Below are 17,719 nucleotides of genomic sequence, written 5' to 3'. Positions count from 1 at the left end.
TTCCATAATGAGCCACTCAGAAGCCAATTAGGGTGATCATTGATTTCTTGAGTATTTAGTTTCTCTTGTGGGTCATTCTGACCTCTGCTTTCCCCTTTTTCTCTCTCTGAAAGTTTTTCTTTCTTATTTTACGGTCTATTAATAGTACCTTCAGGAAACTCAAGAAAGGAAGGTAGATTTGTAAAATTACAATTAGACAAATGTTTTCTTCATCTACATTAGAGGAATAAGTTAAAATCTCAATGCACAGAAACACAGAGAAAACCACACAGGAACCACACATACAGGTATGTAGACGCCCACACAGAGCCCGCATCAAAAGTACACACACACCACACACACACAGAAATATACACAGGTGCGTACTCATGGAAGTACATACTGATATGCACACAGGTACATGCAGAGAAGTGTGCACTTACAGATATCCACAGAACACACACAGACATACATAAAAGTATATACATACAGGTTCAGACAGAGAAGCATTTACAGTCAGGTCCATAGAGAAAAGTTAATATATACACAGGTACATATAGAAGTTTGCACACCCAGAAATGCACAAGGGTTGACATACAGAAGTGTATATTCACAGGCACCCACCCTCTCATTTAGCTGTGGACTTCATTTCTCCTATTAGCACAGATAATAGAGTTGGCTGTACCTGCTTCCCACCATGTAACAGCAACCTCTTATATCCCATCATGGGTTTTCAAAGAGTTTTCATATACATTATTTCATCTGCAGTAGAGGAAACATCACTATCCTCACTTTGAGAATTTGGAAACCCAGAGAGTTAGGTAATTGGCTCTAGGTCACACAGCTAGAAACTGGCAGGACCTGGATTAGAACTCAGGTCCTGTCTTCTTCAGAGCTGTTTTTTTACACTCCTGAAATGAGGACAGAAGGCAGAAAGCATAGTGACAAGATTTTGCATTAACTGCATTAATTTTTCTGCATTAACTTTAATGCAAAATATTGCAAATCATTCAACAGCAGCACATAACAGAATTTTCATTTTTCACGACGGCATTGCAAGAACATTGCAATGGACTCTCCATCCTATTGACAAACACCCCAGGCAATGAAAGAGAGCACAATAGTCTCTTACTTACCATTCAGAAGGCAGGTGTTGAGAAAAAGTAGCAGAGTGAAAACAGTTGCAGATATCACATTTTCCTTCATGTTGGCTGCCTTCTCTTGCTACAGGAAATGTATCAGAGGTTCACTGGAAAAGAAGGTATCAGGTAACTTTTATGAAATGGCAGTCTGGTCAGGCACATCCACCACTTTGTTCTGGGTGTTTGCAACTGATTGTTGCTCCTTGCTTAATGAGAATGACAAAATAGGAGGAAAGGAATGTAGGAAAATGTAACAGGGTCGGATGGCTTGGCACAGAAACATCAATTCACACACGCTGGGAAAAATTCCACCACCAGAGGTCCTCAGATGACAAGGTAGAGAGTTCAAGGGGCGTCAAGGCAGTCAGTTTCTTTGCACACACCCCAGAGAAAAATTGTTCTCTTTCCACCCCTTAGCCACCTAACAATATATCATCCATCTTACGTAACACAGATTGTATGTCCTACAGGAGAATCCTTCTATGAGGGCTCTTGCTCTGGTCCATCAGCCAATAACTGTCCAGGCCGAAAAATCAGTACCCTTAGTACAATCTCATCCTAACCACGTTGATTCCACCAAAATAGGGAGGCTTTGAAGGTTCAAACTGAGAAGATTCTGGAAGTCTTCTGGGTTATATGCATTACCGCAAAACGAACCACACAATGAACTCTAGTGAATCTCCACGTGGTTTCTTTCTCCTGTTTGGAAAGCTCCATAAACAAAAGATAATAAATTCTGGTAATAATTTAAATCCCTTGGGTTCAGAGTATTAAGTAAATTTTGAACCTGCAGGGGTTGGAGTTTGGAGCAATTTATTATTAGAATTATTGTTACCCTTGGGACAACTTTCAAAGCCTCTAAATGTCCTTCTAAGAAAAAGGAATTTTTAAAGACATTTGGAAAAAAGGCTCATTAGTCTTGTTGAACTTCAAACAACTCAGAAAACAATAGATTTGGTGAACTAAGTGTAAATTCTTAGAAATGCACGGCTTAAGTTTCTCTTTAAATTTTTATTGTTTTATTGGTTTGTTGTTGTTGTTGTTGTTGTTGTTTTCTTTTTCTTTTTTTTTTTTTTTTGAGATGTAGTGTTGCTCTGTTGCCCAGGCTGGAGTGCAGTGGCGCGGTCTCGGTCACTGCAAGCTCCACCTGCCGGGTTCATGCCATTCTCCTGCCTCAGCCTCCTGAGTAGCGCCTGTTGTTGTTTTAATCAAGGGAAGAACATTCAGGATCAAAGCTTCGCATCGTGGGACATTTGAAATGTCTGAATGTGTTTGATGAGGCCCTAAAAGACCAGCCGTTGCTACTGCTCCTTGAGGGACATACTCAGAAATGGAGAAACCATAGCAACAGTAGAGGTTTGGACACCCAGGTACCATCAAGTAACTCTTTTATACTGAGGCTCCAGCTTCAATAAAGGATCCTGGTCCAGCAGTGGATCCTGTGAGGTGACCCGTATTTTGTTCTTTTGGGGACCTTCTACCTGCTCCTGCAAGATTCCTTCCAAATAAATGCCCTCCCAGTGTGCACTTTCTAAATCACCCGCTCCATCTCACCCCTGAGGGTCATTTAATTAAAATCAAGTGGTTAAAGGCTCCTGATGGGTTTAAACTAATGCCTACCACTTCTGGAGCATCTGTTATGGGCAGGCACTGGGGAAAGTTAAGTACCTTAATCATGGAAATCTCATTTTGTTATCACAACAGTCCTGTGAGGGGGTACAGGTTTTAACAGATGAGCAAATGGAAGTACAGAGATTTAGTAGATTGTCAGTCACATGCCCATTTGGAGAAAGACATCTGGGAAACCTGAGAGCCACTGAGAGATCATCCTGACTTGTGGAAAGTCTGTGATGGGGGTGCAATTATTCCCCCTCTGTGGGAGAGATGGTGGCGACAACAGCCACTGATCCAAGGTGAGCAACATCAAGCCTTGGGTGAGTGTGGCATTCTAAGTAGGGTCAGGAGAGCCAGAGCCGAGAGAGCCCTTCTCAGCTACTACCCTACTTATGCCCAAGGACCTCAAATACTCTTGATCTCATGAATCCAGCCTCATCAGGTACATATAGCTCCAAATAGTTCTTTATCCTGTTGATCTGGTGATCTCAGCCTGGCTTAGAGATGAGATTCTACCCACTGGCTGAAGACTTTCTATAATATCCCTTTATTCAGACTTCTTTCTCTTTTGGGCATTGCACTGACATGCTTAAGATCAACAGGCTATAAATCGGACCTTCCTGGTGAGGTTGGGTGCTATCTAGAGAGCTTTGTCGAAGCACCGCTCCATGCATATTGCAAAAGAGACTCTGGGATGGGAAGCAGAGTGGGTCAGGCAGTGGTAGATATTAGATACTGTCATCTGCTTATATGTTCTCATGTGCTAGTACGGGATCAAAGAAACTTTCCTAAATAAAGTTTTCCTATAATAATGTCTTCAGGAAGTATTCTATGAATGGAAAAAACTTCCCTTTGGGATTTCCTGAGACACATCCTGGAATCTAGTTACTACTATGCACTTTCAAATGCCTGAAACCCCCTTGCCAGGGAATTAGACATACTCACAGTGGTGTCATGGTTGTGTTTCAACAACGATTTCCCAACTCATCCTTCATTTTCCTCCCAGGAAGGCAAACACAATGGGGGTAATTTATTTTTTATTTATTTATTTTTTTTATTTTTTTATTTTTATTTTTTTATTTTATTTATTTATTTATTATTATTATTAAACTTCAAGTTGTAGGGTACATGTGCACAACGTGCAGGTTTGCTACATATGTATACTTGTGCCATGTTGGTGTGCTGCACCCATCAACTCGTCATTTACATCAGGTATAACTCCCAGTGCAATCCCTCCCCCCTCCCCCCTCCCCATGATAGGCCCCGGTGTGTGATGTTCCCCTTCAATGGGGGTAATTTAACCTTTAGAGAAAGACAATTGCAACTTCTCACCCCTAAAGGGGCTATGCTAAATGTTAATTAACTCTAATCACACAAGGAGATGCTTCTCAGCACTAAGCACATCTGTTGATCCACTGCCATTTTTTTTTTTTTTTTTTTTTAAATGGCTGGCAGACACTAAGCTGGGATAAATTAGGTTTTTGTCTCTCTGAGTCCACCCTGCATTGCACTCAAGATCTTGATCAAGGGCTGGCATGGCCTTCCTTATTCTCTCCAAATTGGGACTGGAACATCCAATGAGAGTCCTCATCTTTTTAAGATGTTATAGCAGCAAATGGCTCCAAATATTTGTAGTACAGTTAGCAAAAAGTCAGCCCCATGCATCCTAGGGACTATCATCTTAGGCTTCACTCCTCAGCAGCTCCTTGGTTGTGACTGAGGGTTAAAAATGCAAGTGGTGGATCTGAAGAGCAGGTTTTTAGCAAGTTTGCTGCCCCTACACCTTGCCCATGGCTAGCTGCCTTGGTTTCCTTGCTTCCCAATCCTCAAAGACTCTCTTATCCTTATGCTCCTCCCCTTAGCTTATTCAAATATGCCTTCCCACCACGCTGTGGCCCACTGTGGTATGAACACCAAGAAAAGTTTCTTCTCCCTCGTGTTGCTCGGCGTCAATGTTGATCCTGTTTAGGGCCTCTCTTTCCAAAAGCCTCTCTTCATTCTCCCTTCCATTAAGCCAAGTGTCTTCCACAGAGGCCCACAGTTGAGAAAAAGGCCCAGCAGCTTGTGCTTTTGAGAAACTAGAGCCAGTCTCCCCACATGGAAAATTGGGGCCACACTCCCATGACCTGGGCTGACCATACTATCCACATTAGGAGGGGAATGCCATAGGAGAGGAGGAAATGTGGCCTCATGAGAGTCAAAAATAAACCGGATCTGAGCTCCCAACATGCCACTCCCCACTGTCAACCCCTCATCCTCTGCAATACCCTCTCTTAGACTTCACCTTTATGTTCTGAACAATGCATTCCCCAAGTCAATCCTGACTGCGAGCAATCTTAGCCCTACCATTCTGTGGAACTTACTTCCAAGACTGGTATCTGGTGATGCCCCTGAGTACAGTCCTCAACCTGTCCTGCCATATCTGTTGCCATAACCTTCTACTCAGGTTTTTGACTCAGTTTTCCTGACTCCAGAAATGGACCTATCATTAGGGTCCGGAAGTGGACCCTGCCATCCCTGTTAGGCAGAGATTCTGAGGTTCTTTTTAGCTCTTGCAAACTCAGTTCCTGGATAATCAAGCAAGACCCAATCCAACATTTGAATTTTGGACTATCATACATATGACATGCAAAAACCGTAAGTACAGTCACGTGTCACATAATGACATTTCAGTTAACGATGGACCACATGTATGGTGGTGGGCCCATAAGATTATAAAGCTGTAGGTTTACTGTACTTTTTCTATGTTTCATTATATTTAGATACATAAACACTTACCATTCTGTAACAAGTGCCTACAGTATTCAGTTTTGTGACAGCTGTATAGGTTTGTAACCTGGTAGCAATCGGCTATGTCTTCTAGCCTAGGTGTGTAGTAGGCTATACAGTCTAGATTTGTATAAGTACACTCTGTGCTGGTGGCACAACAATGAAATCTCCTGACACATTTCTCAGAACTTAGCCCTATCATTAAGTGACACTTATGACTGTATTCAACTCAATGAAGTATCACAAAGAGAATATATCTATGTTACCACTCAGGACAAGAGATTGACCACCAATAGCAACCCAGAAATCCAACTTGCACCTCCTCCCAATCTCTACCTACTCCTTCCTGATAGAAACCATTCTTCCAACTTCTAACGGTACAGATTAATTTTACCTACCTTTGAACTTTATATAAATAGGATCATATGATATGCATTTTTTGAGAGTGTGTGTGTCTGGCTTCTTTCATTTCACATTGTTGCAGGATTCATCCTTGTTGTTACATGTAGTTTTATATAATTCATTTTCATTTCATCTCACTCATTTACATTCATGTTACATTGAATGAAATACCATAACTCATTTATTCATTCTACTGTTGATGGACATTTGAGTTGTTTCCAGGTTTTGGCAAACTTTGGGTTTTGCTGAGATTGATCAAAACTCGAATGGCAGGGAAGCCCTGCACATTTCACAATCACTGTGTGCTGCCCGCCATATCTCCTATTAACCTAAAGTAAATTTCAAGTGCCTTTTTTTTTGTCCTAAAAAGGCAAAAAGTCTCATCTCTTGCAAACAAATTTTGAATACGTTTGTCCATTGTTTTCCGTATTAGGCATTGTGTTAAAGGTTTCCTTCAGGGTCCTCGGCCCACTGGGTTTCCTTACCTGCCTTGTTCTACCTGGGTTAGATGGCCTGAGGCTAACATAACAGGAAGCAGATCCCACATCAATCAGGTACCATTTGATTTCCAGGAGTTGGGCTTTTTTTTTTTTGAGACAGGGTCTTATTCTGTTGCCCAGGCTGGAGTGCAGTGGCATGATCACTGCTCACTGCAGCCTGGACCTCCCTGGGCTCAGGTGATTCTCCCACCTCAGCCTCCTGAGTAGCGGGGACAACAGGCACACACCACCAACACCAGCGAATTTTTGTATATTCTGCAGTGACAGGGTTTCGCCATGTTGCCCAGGCTGGTCTCAAACTCCTGAGCTCAGGCAATTTACCCGCCTTGGCCTCCCAAAGTGCTGTGATTATAGGCATGAACCACCGCACGCAACAAGAAGTTGTTTTCTTTCCAGTATGGAATGCCAATACTTAATCTGGAAAATAAAGGACATAATGTGCTCAGGGCAGGAAGAGGAACAGTAGGGATTAGCTATTACATACCAGGCTAAAGATTAAGACTGTTATACAAGCTCTGCCCAATGTCAACAGCCAATGATTGTAGAATGAATAAATGAAGCCCAAAAGGTGAAAAAACAGAACAAGATTCTAAGACACGGGACAAAACTCTGCACATAGGAAGAATGGTCCCGTGCTGGTATTTCAAACACTAGACTTTCAGCTGGCATAGTTTTCAGTATTTGACAAGGGAATCTAAAAGTTTTAAGGAGAACATGGCAGCCTCTCTTTCAGGAAGACATTGAAAACTGGCGATATAGTGCCAAGAGAACCATGGCCCGCAGGTGGGGAGATGAAAGTTCCAGCTGTTCTTGCTCTGCCAATAAATAGCTTCACACAAACATGTGCCCACAATGAATGTTTATCTGCCCATAGTCCAGGCATCATATCTATGCATTTGTCTGTGAAAGTTCACAAGAGAACACTTGCTCGTGTGGTCCTTCATTATTATTTTTTATCACCAAAAGTTTACATTTTGCTGTTTCTTGAGCAGGTATCCATCTTGTAGCCTGTTTTGAGGCACCCACTGGGGAAAACATCCAGAACTTTCCATAGTGAATTACTTTTACATAAAATGTTTATCACCTTACAATCTGGTAGTTTAGTCAGAACATCATGACTGGGTGAAAGTAATTAGAAATAGTACAGAGGCTGCTGTAAAGTGTTTATCTCTGATTCCAGATATTCCCCTGCCCCTTCCCTAGAAACCACAAAGGTTCCACTGAGGAAAGAACTTCCTGAAGACTGCACTCTGTGAAGATCATCAAGATGAGCGTGTGTGCTGTGCATGGTGATGGCTACATTTGGTAAGAGGTAGATGATCAGCAGGGACAGGATTTGTCTAAACCAGAGTTGACTTAGGCCTTGGACCATTCAGGAATACCTAGGAAGAACCATCTCCTGGCTTCTAACCTAGTCAGGGCAAATTACTCCAATATGATATATGTGCCTTTGCACTGGAGTCACTTTAATAACACAGAACACCGATGCTTCCCCGTGGCTGGGAGTATTGCTTCCAAATCTAATCACATTAACTCCACTCACTCACCACAGCTTCCTCATTCTAGCAACTTCTTTCATCCCAGGGAGGCTTGTTTTCGAGCAATCTTTTTGGCTTAAAGGCAAGAATAGGAATTGGGTGAGTTTCACTTCCCCCCAGCCACTGCACATGTAGGACAGATGGTGGAAAATCCACGTTGGCCTGATTTTCAGAGGAACTAGTGCCTCATGAGATCATCAATCAGTCACTAACAATCAAAAAACACCCATAAATCATACATTATGTTTTGCAGTTTACAGAACTGTTCTATAGACATCAGTGGTTTTTAATCCAGGAGTCGCATTACAGTCCTAGGAGTGTCTTAAAATTTTTTTCCCCCCTTTTCTTTTTTTTGAGACAGAATCTTGTTCTGACGCCCAGGCGGGAGTGCAGTGACATGATTTCAGCTCACTGCAGCCTCTGCCTCCCAGGTTCAAGTGATTCTCGTGCCTCAGTCACCAGAGTAGCTGAGATTACAGAACTGTGCCATCACGCCCAGCTAATTTTTGTATTTTCAGTAGAGATGGGCTTTACCATGTTGGCCAGGATGGTCTTGAACTCCTGGTCTCAAGTGATCTGCCCACCTCAACTTCCCAAAGTGCTGGGATTACAGGCATGAGCCACTGTGCCCGGCCTTAAAACTTCTCATTCCTTTGTTTTGTCCCTGGACATTCTTACTAATTAGCTCAGAACTAAGGCCACTTGGAAGGACATGGGCATTTAAAAAAAAACTTTCTAGAGGATTCTAAATTAAAGCTGGGGCTGAAAACCACGGACTTATGTGCTATCACTTGACATGTAAATTCTCTGAGTCCTCTAAGGCAGCCTTCCTCCTGATAATGGCTGACTCAGGATGCTCCCCATAGAACACTTCCAATAGGAGGGAACTTTATCTCAAAAGCCTCCCATGTTCTCAGACCTGTGTACCAGTAAGATCAGCAAACCCTCATATGGAATACACTTACACACTTATAAATATATAAAAACATTTATAATATCACATGTGAAAGTTTGTATGTGACCCACTGCATGCCAGGCACTGTTTCGTTAACTCGCTTCACCCTCACAACAAGCCTGAAGTGAAGGTTTGATGATTATTCCCGTCTAACCGATGAGGACACTGAGGCCCAGAGAGGGTCTGTGAGTTGTCCAAGGTCACACAGCTAGTGAGGTGCATATGGAGGAAGAGGAACTCAGGATTTGATCTCTAGGATCTGTGCTAACTATCACACTTCCAAAGGTGCAATGGCCAACCTTCAAGGAGCTCTGGAAGTAGAAAATCCATGCTGACTGTGAGGAGTGGGGACAGGTCAGAGGACCTTGGGGTTGTAGCTTCTGTGTCCTCTAAGGCAGCCCTCCTCCTAACAATAGCTCACTCAGCATGCTCCCTCAACCCAAAGGCAGCTCTGATGCTGAAGGCTGTGGGAACCAGGGATAGCTCTTCAACAGCAGTAGGTATTCCTGGGACATCATGCCTGGGCACCACTGCCTACTTCAGAACAGATGTGTCAAAATCTTTGAAAGGGGGGCCCTAGGAAGGGGCATTTTTAACAAGAACTTAGATGACTTTCATCAAGCTCAAGTTTTAGAGGCTGAGCTCAAGCTGAGTGGGGCAGGAAAGGAAGATGCAGCGGAGGAGGCAGAGTGGCATCCTCTCTATGGGAAATGTTGTATTTAGAACTTAGATAGAGGCATTGGGGGTGTGATCTGTTGGGTTATTGTCCACAACCATTTGCTTCCTCCCAGCCATAGGATTGCATATCCCTACCCACTGTCATGGGAGGTACTCGTGCATTCTGTGAGAGGAGTACACATCCCACCTCAATCGCTTTGGACTTGGCCATGTGAAAAGCTATGGCCCATGGGACGTGAATGGTTGTGATGTTTTTTTTTCCTGTGTTTAACTTGAACCTTAAAGGCAACTGGATGGTTTGTCTTAGGTCTCCTTGCTCTTGTTCTCCACCGCCCTTAGGATGTCTCCACTGCCCTTAGGATGCCCTTAGGATGTCACAGACACTATCTGTGTTTTGAAATGAGAAGACAGGTGGAACCCTGCTGAGCCCAGCTGAACCCAGCCAATTCTAGCAGAGCCACAGCCAGTCTGCCGCTGACTCAGTCCTTATGTAAAGTGAGCGAAGACTAAATGTTGTTGTAAGCCACAGAGATGTCACTGTTGTTTGTTATGAATTGCAAAACTAATACAGGGCAAGAGTAGGAGGAGGACATATGTTTGGCAAGACTTTAAACAAGATTATTTTTTCACAGATGCAGCTCTGTGTATGTTACATACGTGTGTGAATGTGCTGTTCATTCAAACAGAGAATAACTTTACTCTGCCATAAAAAGTCACTACTGTATTCATAACAACTTTGTCTATTGTTATATTTTAAGATCTCTAGAAACTCAAGCTTTGAAGGTGAGAAGGAAAATTAAAATAAAACATAAATTATTGGCATACTGGTCCTGCTTATTTGTCTCAGGAGGAAGGGAACATCAGGAGTTAGAGAATCATGGGATTTTGGATCTCTAAGAGGCCCAAAGACTTGAAAGTTATCCTAATTCAACCCCTCACTTTAACACATAGGGAAACTGAGGCCTGGAAAAACGAAGTGCCTTGGCCAAATACCTTGTGGGAGAATCTTTGGAGCTTGAGGGTGGGCACAACTGAGAACACTGACAAGTTGAAGAAGAAAATCTCAAGAATGTTGCTAAATGTATTTTCCCACTCTGATTCCTGCTTTCCCTACCCTCTCAGAACCTTGGAATCCATTCATAGGAATAGTAAAAACATCAGGTGTCCATCAGAATTTGGTTTTCTTTTCCTTTCTGGCCACACAGTTAAAGTTACTTCATTGCTTCCCCTGTAGTTAGATGAGGCCAGGTGATGAAGTGGTGGCCTCTGAAAGTGGGTAGAAGTAACATACAGTAATGCACTGAATGACAAACTTTGTCCACTATAGACTGCATATATGGTGGTGGTCCCGTAAGATGACAATGGAGCTGAAAAATTCCTATTGCTTCGTGACGTCAGGGTCATTCTAACATCATAGCGTAATGCATTATGCCCATGTTTGTGGTGACACTGGTGTAAACAAATCTACTGTGCTGCTAGTCACATAAAAGTAGAGCACATACAATTATGTGCAGTACATAATGCTTGATAATAACTATGTTACTGGTTTGTGTATTTACTATACTATACTTTTTATTGTTCTTTTACAGTGTACTCCTTCTACTATAAAAAAAAAAGTTAATTGTAAAATACCCTCAGGCAGGTCCTTCAGGAGGTATTCCAGAAGGCATTGTTGTCATGAGATGACAGCTCCATGCATGCTATTATCCTTGAACACCTTCAAGTCGGACAAGATGAAAGGTGAAAAATAGTGATAAGGATGATCCAGACACTATGTAGTCCTAGGCTAATATGAGTGTTTGTGTCTTAGTTTTTAACAAAAAAGTTTAAAAAGTAAAACAAACAAAAAAATATTTAAAAATAGAAAAAAGTTTATAGTATAAGCATATAAAGAAGGAAAATGTTTCTGAACAGCTGAACAATGTGTTTGTGTTTTACGCCAAGTATTATTAAAAATAGTCAAGGCCAGGCGTGGTGGCTCATGCCTGTAATCCCAGCACTTTGGGAGGCTGAGGCAGGCAGATCATGAGGTCAGGAGTTCGAGACCAGCCTGGCCAACACGGTGAAACCCCGTCTCTACTAAAAGTACAAAAAAAAAAAAATTAGCTGAGCGTGGTGGTGGGTGCCTGTAATCCCACCTACTTGGGAGGCTGGGGCAGGAGAATCATTTGAACCCGGTAGGCAGAGTTTGCAGTGAGCTGAGATTGTGCCATTGCAATCCAGCCTGGGTGACAGGGCGAGACTCTGTCTCAAAAAAAAAAAAAAAAAAAAGTCAAAATAAGTTTAAGAAAGTTTATAAAGTTAAAAAGTTACAGCAAGCTAAGATTAATTTGTTATTGAAGAAAAAATTTTTAAAAACAAATTTGGTGTAGCTTAAGTGTACAGTGTATACAAAGTCCACAGTAGTGTACATTAACGTCCCAGGCCTTCACGTTCACTCACCACTCATTCACTGACTCACCCAAAGCAACTCCCAGTCCTGCAAGCTTTATTCATGGTAAGTACCCTATACAGGTGTACCATTTGTGTTTAATCTTTTATACTGTGTTTTTACTGTACCTTTCCTATGTTTAGATACACAAATACTTACCATTGTGTTACAATTGCCTATAGTATTCGGTAAAGTAAAATGCCGTATAGGATTGTAGCCTAGGAACAATAGGCTATCCCATATAACCTAGGTGTGCAGCAGACTATCCCATTTAGGTTTGTGTAAGTACACTTGATGATGTTAGAGCAACAACAAGATCACCTAAGGATGCATTTCTCAAAAAGTATCCCCATTGTCAAGCGATGCATGATTGTACTTCTAGCTTAGTCCTGGTCTTTAAAGCTTTTTACATATTCCCCCCTCTATTTCTCTTTCCTCCATTACTGGCCTGAAGAAGATGAAATTGAGGACTTTGAGGTCCTAAAAGCTCAGTACAGCCGATAGATGAAAGGCTGTTGAGTTCATGCTAACTCCCAGCAAACTGTCACATGGGTGAGAAATAAACCTTTGGTCGTTGTGCTTTGAGATTAGAGGCCGGGTGGTATAATGGCTAGCCTTATTTAGTTGGGCAAATCTAGGGACAATCCAGAGACAACCAGTACAGCCTAGTGTAGATGGTAACTACTACGTGTAACCAAGTAGAAGAGCAGTGATGAAGACGGAAGCCTCCAATGCCTGACCCACTGCCATTGTCCCACCTGGAATACCATCACCAAAGTCCCAGAACAATCTCAGTTTGGCTTTGTCTACATATTCAGCCCCCTACACTGTCACCTGTAAACATGTCTACAGGTGTTCAGCAACACCTGTTGGGTGACTGACTATCTTTATAAGGTCATATAGAATGCACTCTTCTCATGTACAGATCCATGGAAAGAGCACTTGGCCTTGAGTTGTGCAACTCTTTTCCATTAATCAATAGGCTCTCCGTATTACTAAGGGATGGGTTCTGAGACCTTCTTTATTCCTCCAATAACCTCTTTGTGTGCATTAATTTGAACTCAAGGGCAGATGGGTGACAAAGTCCACTGAGATGTGGCTGCAAGGTGGTTGGGCGAGTAGCTGAAGTGAATAAAAATTGCAATATCAGAAATCAAAGAAATGTGGAGACTGTCAAGAACTGGGGCAACCTCCATTGCGAAATCTTCAACTAGCAAGGCAAAAATAATTCTCAGCCCATTCTTCCTTTTCCTTCATAAATGCACACAAATAAAACATATTTTTCTGGCATAATCTTGTCTAAATATCTAAAACATACCCTTTCAGGAATGAAAACATATATATACATATTTATATATGTGTGTGTTATATATATACGTTTTATATATATGTTATATATGTATTTATATATATATATATTTTTTTCTCTTTGAGATGGAGTCTTGCTCTGTCATCCAGGCTGGAGTACAGTGGTGCAATCCCAGCTTACTGCAACCTTCACCTCCCGGGTTCAAACAATTCTCCTGCCTCAGTCTCCAGAGTAGCTGAGATTATAGGTGCGTGCCACGATGCCCAGCTAAATTTTTTGTTTTTTTAGTAGAGACAGGGTTTCACCATGTTGGCCAGGATGTTCTCCATCTCTTGACCTTGTGATTCGCCCACCTCGGCCTCCCAAAGTGCTGTGATTACAGGCGTGAGCCATCATGCCCAGCCAAACTTTTATATTTTAATCAATTAGGTGTACACTTCTGAAAAATGAGGCACTTCTCTGACTTCTTAATTGAAACTTTTTATGGAGTACTGGGTTCATTTATGAATATAAAAATTGCGGTGTGATATGGTGGATATAGGATATGCTCAGCTGCTCCTACAGATCAAGGGCTTGTTGCCAAAATCAAATGCCTAGGACTTGAACATTTTCAGTTTCTGAGTCTTCTTTTTAGAGCCTCCTTCCCTCCCTTCATCCTTTTGCCCATCTCTCCTCTCTCCTTTCCTTTTTAATGTCTTTTACCCTTCCTTCCTTCCTTCCTTCCTTCCTTCCTTCCTTCCTTCCTTCCTTCCTTCCTTCCTTCCTTCCTTCCTTCTTCCCTTCTCTTCCCTCCCCTTCTTTCCTCTTTCTTTCTCTTTCTTTCTTTCTTTCTTTCTTTCTTTCTTTCTTTCTTTCTTTCTTTCTTTCTTTCTTTCTTTCTTTCTCTTTCTTTCTCTCTTTCCTTCTTTCTTTTTGACAGAGTCTTGCTCTGTTGCCCAGGTCGGAGTGCAGTGGCCCACCCTCCTGTCTTAGTCTCCTGAGTAGCTGGGACTACAGGCACGTACCATCATGCTCAGCTAATTTTTGTGTTTATAGTAGAGATGGAGTTTCACCATATTGGTCAAGCTGGTCTCGAACTCCTGACCTCAGGTGATCCACCTGTCTCGGCCTCCCAAAGTGCTGGGATTACAGGTGTGAGCTGCCACGCCCAGTTTTTTCTTTTTTAATGTCTTTTTCTTTACATTCAATTTAACAGCTAATAGTTCTCACTTTTGTTAGTTGACTCCCTTCTAGATGACTCAAGATAGTTTCTTCTAGCCCCTTTCACTCTATTGTTGCTTCTGATCTGATGTGAATTAAAAGCCCAATAACTAAGTTTTAGAAAATTAAGGTGATTTCAAATAAGAATAACTAGGTTCTGAGTGATGACTGAAGGAATTTCCTATCAAACCTGTAGGTAAATAGATTTTGTTATATCTATTTTGTTCAAAAACCTATTTACCTTGCTTCCTAGATCTCATATATATTCCATGTAGTTAAGGTTGCTGGATAGGTGAGTTTTAAATAGTGACACATTTCTGTGTCCCAAAGTAAGACTACTGAACTTAGAAAAATATGATATACTATGCTTAACATCTTAAAAGGCAAGTGCTATTGTCAATTATAAAAAGCTCTCTCTATTTCTTAATAAGTCCTCCATGCCACTAGTGCATATCAGCACAGGGTACAGCTAACTCCCCATTGGTTGCTGGGCTTCCTGGGCCAACGGAAGTAGAGTGGGCTTCTGCAATTGTCTGCACATTTGGCCACTAGGGCATTGGCTTGGTAGATCCCAGTAAATCTTCACTGACTCACTGCTTTACAATAAAAAGAGCACCACTTTGTACAGCATATAATCAATGGTGTGTCTTCCAAACATTCCTCTCTGAAACCATTAATTTTTTAAAAAAGAGAGTGGGAAGTCAAAACTCAAAATGTTAGTGAATTTCTCTTTATCTATGCAAACACTCTTCTTAGTAGTTTACCCAAGATGGTTTTTCATCATTGGCCTGGAAAACATCCTATTGCCACATATCCATGCCTCTACACTCACTTTGGGACATAGAAATTATTATTACCATAAGAACAATAGAATTTGGAAGAGAAGTTTGATGCTTTGCTTATACTCTCAATTATAGCAATTGCCAGTTTATTTGCAAGTCAAAATATAAATGGCTTGGGATGCTTTCATGGGTGTGCCTAAGCAGAGAGGCTGATAAACACCTGAATGTATTTTTGAATGTCCTTGATTGCCTAAAAAAATCCTATTATAATCTTTCCCTTTTTTTTAAAAGCTCTATAAGTGCATGTGCCCAGGTGAACAGCAAAAGTGAGGCTTGCGGGTCAGTATGGGAAGAGCAGTAGATTGTGTTCACTTTCATATCCTGTACAGTTCAAAAGAGGGGTTTCCTGTTTAGCACAAATGTTCTGAGAACACAGCAGCACTTAGCTCCTTACAGAATGAAGGATGAATAACCAGGCAGGACTGCCTCTAAATGGCAACCTTCACTCTCACCCTCCACCCATGTACAGGGCACACTGAACCGGATGTCACTTGAGGTATCGATAAGAGCAAGGATAGGGATTCCAAGATGGCCAAATAGGAACAGCTCCAGCCTATAGCTCCCAGCGTGAGCAATGTAGAAGATGGGTGACTTCTGCATTTCCAATAGAGGTACCAGGTTCATCTCACTGGGGCTTGCTGGACAGTGGGTGCAGCCCATGGAGTGTGAGCTGAAGCAGGGCAGGGCATCGCCTCACTCAGGAAGCGCAAGGGGTTGGGGAATTCCCTTTCCTAGACAAGGGAAGCTGTGACAGACGGTACCTGGAAAACAGGGACACTCCCACTCTAATACTGCGCTTTCCCAATGGTCTTAACAAATGGCACACCAGGAGATTATATCCCGCACCTGGTTTGGAGGGTCCTACGCCTATGGAGCCTCGCCCACTGCTAGCACAGCAGCCTGAGATCAAACTGCAAGGCAGCAGGGAGGCTGGGGGAGGGGTGTTCCACCATTGCTGAGGCTTGAGTAGGTAAAGAAAGTGGCTGGGAAGCTTGAACTAGGTGGTGCCCACCACAGCTCAAGGAGGCCTGCCTGCCTCTGTAAACTCCACCGATGGGGGCAGGGCGTAGCTGAACAAAAGGCAGCAAAAACTTTTGCAGAACTAAATGTCCCTTCTGACAACTTTGAAGAGAGTAGTGGTACTCCCAGCATGGAGTTTGAGATCTGAGAACAGACAGACAGCCTCCTCAAGTGGGTCCCTGACCTCCGAGTAGCCTAACTGGGAGACATCTCCCAGCAGGGGTCAACTGATACCTCATCCAGCTGGGTGCCCCTCTGAGACGAAGCTTCCAGAGGAAGAATCAGGCAGCAAAATTTGCTGTTCTGCAATATTTACTGTTCTGCAGTCTCCGCTGGTGATACCCAGGCAAACAGGGTCTAGAGTGGTCCTCCAGCAAACACCAACAGACCTTCAGCTGAGGGTCCTGACTGTTAGAAGGAAAACTAACAGACAGAAAGGACATCTACACCAAAACCCCATCTGTATGTCACCATCATCAAAGATGAAAGGTAGATAAAACCACAAAGATGGGGAGAAACCAGAGCAGAAAAGCTGAAAATTCTAAAAATCAGACAGCCTCTTCTCCTCCAAAGGAATACAGCTCCTCGCCAGCAATGGAACAAAGCTGGATGGAGAATGACTTTGACGAGTTGAGAGAAGTAGGCTTCAGATGATCGGTAATAACAAACTTCTCCGAGCTAAAGGAGAATGTGCAAACCCATTGCAAAGAAACTGAAAACCTTGGAAAAAGATTAGATGAATGGCTGACTAGAATAAATAGCATAGAGAAGACCTTAAATGACCTGATGAAGCTGAAACTATGTCACAAGAACATGATGCCAGCACAAGAAAATGATGCATGCACAAGATTCAGTAGCCAATTCAATCAAGTGGAAGAAAGAGTATCAGTGATTGAAGATCAAATGAACTAAATGAAGCAAGAAGAGAAATTTAGAGAAAAAAGAGTAAAAAGAAACAAACAAAGCCTCCAAGAAATATGGGACTATGTGAAAAGACCAAATCTGCATCTGATTGGTGTACCTGAAAGTGATGGGGAGAATGGAACCAAGTTGGAAAACACTCTGCAGGATATTATCCAGGAGAACTTCCCCAACCTAGCAAGGCAGGCCAACATTCAAATTCAGGAAATGCAGAGAATGCCACAAAGGAACTCCTCGAGAAGAGCAACTCTAAGACACATAATTGTCAGATTCACCAAAGTTGAAATGAAGGAAAAAATATTAAGGGCAGCAGAGAGAAAGGTTGGGTTACCCACAAGGGGAAGCCCATCAGATTAACAGTGGATCTCAAGATAGTTTCTTCTAGCCCCTTCCACTCTATTGTTGCTTCTGATCTGATG

At 42.3% G+C, this 17,719-nt stretch overlaps 1 protein-coding gene across 3 annotated transcripts in view; it reads right to left on the bottom strand.

Annotated features, from left to right (window-relative positions):
- The window catches only part of PRLR (prolactin receptor), a 170,599-nt gene that overhangs the window by 31,624 nt on the left and 121,256 nt on the right, over positions 1–17,719 (bottom strand). For all 3 annotated transcript variants that reach the window (XM_073014807.1, XM_007961343.3, XM_073014808.1), the window contains one exon: positions 1,116–1,228. In XM_073014807.1, coding sequence (XP_072870908.1) covers positions 1,116–1,185 — 70 coding nt within the window. In that variant the 5' untranslated portion in view covers positions 1,186–1,228. The remainder of the gene's footprint in view (positions 1–1,115; positions 1,229–17,719) is intronic.

Source organism: Chlorocebus sabaeus, chromosome 4 (assembly GCF_047675955.1).
Source record: "Chlorocebus sabaeus isolate Y175 chromosome 4, mChlSab1.0.hap1, whole genome shotgun sequence".
Classification (NCBI taxonomy): Eukaryota; Metazoa; Chordata; class Mammalia; order Primates; family Cercopithecidae; genus Chlorocebus; species Chlorocebus sabaeus.
The sequence above is the reverse complement of the archived record's forward strand: the minus strand, read 5'-3'. Positions and strand labels throughout refer to the sequence as shown.